Raw genomic sequence first — 3,887 nt, forward strand, 5'->3', positions numbered from 1 at the left:
GGCTCCCGCCGCCCCGGCGCTGCGCTGCTCCGGCGGCCTGGGGAGCTGCTTCGCGGAGATAAGAGATGACAGGGTATCCGAGATCACATTCCCACACTCTGAATTTTCCAATAATGCCAAGAGTACTGACCTAACAATTAACTGTGTTGCAAAGGGGGCCTCTTCACCTAGCCCAAAGACAAACAATGCATTTCCACAACAAAGAATACTCAGAGAGGCAAGGAAATGCCTTCAAGCAACTACTACACACCGTGCAGATAACAATACAATAGCTGCTAGGTTCTTAAATAATGATTCTTCATCAGCGGCAGCAAATTCAGAGAAAGATTCCAAAATCCCTCATTGTATTGAATTTGCCACGGATTTGCCCTCTTTACAAACTGATCCTGAGGAGGATGCTGCTTCTCCAGGGGCAGCAGCAGCAGCTGAGCTCCAGTGCACTGATACGGGCAACAAGGCATTGCCATTCCTGCACAGCATTCAAATCAAAACAGAGGACAGCAGTGCGAACGACGAGTATGAGCCTGACCTTACAACACATAAGCTAAAGTGTGAGTGCAATGATACTAAGGATGAGTTTTACGGTGTGACTGAGAGTAATAACCAGGACGCTTTATTAACAGCCAAGGAAGATTCTGCATGCACTGAGAAAGAAACCACTTCCTTAAACCCGCTGACTCAGAGTCAGGTCCTCTCATGCACTTTAGGTACTCCAAAACCTGAGGATGGGGAGTATAAATTTGGAGCAAGGGTGAGAAAAAATTACAGGACACTGGTTTTGGGAAAGCGACCTGTACTGCAGACTCCTCCAGTCAAACCAAATTTGAAATCAGCTCGAAGCCCACGTCCTACAGGTAAAATCGAGACACATGAAGGAACACTGGATGATTTTACAGTTAACAATAGACGCAAAAGGGTAGCCAGCAATGTAGCATCAGCAGTGAAAAGGCCATTTAATTTCATGGCAAATTTTCCCTGTCCACCATCACTAATTATTGGCAATGATGGGGATTTGTTGCCAGCTTATTCCTTAAACACCACTAAGGATTCCCAACCACCTCACAAGGCCCATCCTGTATGGAAATGGCAGCTGGGCGGTTCTGCAATACCTCTTCCACCTAGCCACAAATTCAGGAAATTTAATTAATAAAATAGTTTGGAAAATATTTTCTTGAACCACCTTTAACTTTCTTACTTTTTTTAAACTTTGCAGGATGGTTTGTACAAGCCCATTAATGCTATACACACTTTTGGAATCCTATTTTATCACATTGTGAAGACAGAAACCGGATTACTATTTTCTTTTACCATTACAACAGTGTTTTTTTGTTTTGGCTTGGGTTTTTTTATGTTTTTTGTTCTTTTGCAATTTTTTTGTTTCGTTTTGTTACATTCCACAGAGTACTTCAGGCTAAAGACTCAAGTTAAACTCAGTTATTATGGTAGAGCTGGAACACTTTACTGTTTAAATGCTAATAATGCACCAGTACCTCAATTCAACTGCTGCAAATAAATGTCAAAAGGTTGAATAATAAATATTAGAATGAGCCATTAAATTTATGCACTAGATTTCGAAAATGGAAGTCTAACTGTTAATTCAGTTAAAGTTTGTTAAGTTACATGGTTGCACAGTAAGGGTTCACTATAATTCAATGTGGCAGTAGCCTGCTTTTCGGGAGCTTTGTTTTCGGGTGCAGGGGTGTCTTTTTGGAAGAGCAGTTGCACTTACTCCTTCTTCTCTGTTTTGGAAAGGCTGGGGTCCGCCTGCGACCCCAGCGCTGGGAAAAGCTGCCTCATCTGAAACCAGTAAATAAATGTGGAATTCTATTTTTGGTAAAAGGGTGTCTTTTTACTTGTACAGCCACTCTTTGCAATTGGGAAGCCTTTTTGTTTCACCCAGAGGTCTTAAATAAGGTTACTGTTACCCACTAATGTCATACTTAAGTTGTGGTCTGAACATGCCCCTTACAATCTTGCAAAGCAACTGAAATATTTGCCCGGCCAGCAGCACAATTTATGGTCCAGCCCCTCACGCTGGCTGGAGGAAATAGCAAAGCAGTAAATACAACACAGAAAGTGAAACGAGAGGCCGTAAGTGGAAAGAATACACAAAATGAGGAGACCGTGTTACTCATAGCTTTTTGGCACCAAAACTCAGGCGTTTCAACCATGTTACACTTCCCGGTTCTATCCTCATCCCTTGAAATTTGTTGTGGGGTTTTTTTGCCATACCATCCTCTCTATGTAGCAGAAACATTTCTACTGCACGTGACAATCAGAGGCAATTATCTATATTTGCACTTAATATCGAAATAGTCGAACAGGCAGACTTCTAGAGTCTAGCCCTTGGTCAGACATGCTGGTATAATATATTGTGATGATGGAAGCAGTAAATCAAAATTATGGAAATTTGCACTGTTGAAAAGCATGCTTTAGCTTTATTTTCAATTAAAAACACTGTTTAAAAAAGAAATCCTGATTCCATACACTTTGAATTATTGCAGAGTTATCCGTGGTTTCCTCTCCGTTTGTAAGTTCACTGTTTTTATTTGGAGGAAATACGCTTCAAGAGGTTAACTGTTTCCCTCCCTCCCCCCCACAACCCCTTGAAAAGAAAGGGAAGAGGGAAAAAAAAAAAAAGAGAGAGAGAGAGAGAGAGAGAGAAAGGCTGGAGGCCGAGGTGGAGGCAGAGCTGAGGCCGGGGGAAGGTCTCTTGCGGGGGGAGGACGGGTACAGCAACTCTGAAAACAGCCTGAAAAGTTTGCAGCTTGAGAAAGGCAGTTATAATTGAGTTGCTGAATCAGCAGAGTTTAGGATGAATAATTGCTAGTTTCTTTATTTGGATTAGCATTTTATTTATACTAGATCATTCCCAAATTAAATTTTAAGGATTCCACTCATCGATCAATCTCGGGAGAATAATTTATCGTAAATCAAAAAAGGAAAACAAAGCAACAATGTAATGTTTACTGTGTGACTCAAAGTCAACATTTCTGATGGCAATCCACTGCCTGGGTTTCAATTTTTTTAATTCCTGCCTTTTGTGCTGCCCTCATCCAACCCCTCGTGTCTCTAAATAGTCCAAGCAGTCACTAACTGATTTCAGCTCTGTTTACTATATCCACACCGTTGTTTTCCTCTCATTGTAAAAGGCCTAGTCTAAGAATACCTGCAGCCAAATATATTTAGAAAGAGTAAACGATTGCCTTTCAGTGGAGTTACCCTTCCCCCTGCATGCACAAGCACACACACACACACACACACACACACAGGCACACACATCAGTTTAAACTGCCAATTGCAAAAGGTGCATTGCATACTTAACCGCTCTGCTGAAATTACGATGGTCATGAAAAATCTGCTTACTGAAGTTGTTCTGAGATGAATGTTTACATTCGTATGTTTAGAGCTGCACAGATTACAGCCTTATTTCTACAGAGAACTGTAAATACGTACAAAATGTACTGCTCAGGAAAGCCCCCCGCTCTGTTAGAAAGCCGTGTCTGCTTGACAAAGGTCTTCCCTTGACCGAAACCCAAAAGCTACAAAGGTGCAATATGCAAACTTGAAACCTAAAATTTCGCCTTGTCAATTAAACAACGCATCACTTTCAAAGTAACTCCGTCCCCTGACCCTGTTTACTTTCCCCTGACCCTGTTTACTTCCAATTAGAGATGCGCTGATTTGGCCGGGAATTGTAAATTACAGAGGTGCCTTTTCAGGTTCCCGAAATAATCCTGGGAGGGGGGGAGGGGGAGAAATAAGCATAAATTTATACCAAATAGGCTCTGTAGAGTTGAGGACGTGAAATATGGCGCCCAGCCCTGCCCGCGGCCCGGGAACTCCAGGCCCCGGAGCGGGGCAGGGAGCGCCCCAGGCCCGGCACC

General features: G+C 42.5%; 1 protein-coding gene across 1 annotated transcript; it reads left to right on the top strand.

Moving 5' to 3' along the window:
* Positions 1–4: 4 nt before the first annotated feature.
* LOC104522766 (SKI/DACH domain-containing protein 1) lies at positions 5–1,147 on the top strand (the record flags this gene model as incomplete). Its single annotated transcript, XM_010165142.1, has 1 exon — positions 5–1,147. A coding segment is annotated over one exon (1,143 nt), but the record flags the coding sequence as incomplete, so codon positions are not given.
* Between the last annotated feature and the right edge of the window lie 2,740 nt (positions 1,148–3,887).

Source organism: Antrostomus carolinensis, unplaced genomic scaffold (genome assembly GCF_000700745.2).
Source record: "Antrostomus carolinensis isolate BGI_N321 unplaced genomic scaffold, ASM70074v2 scaffold33113, whole genome shotgun sequence".
NCBI lineage: Eukaryota > Metazoa > Chordata > Aves > Caprimulgiformes > Caprimulgidae > Antrostomus > Antrostomus carolinensis.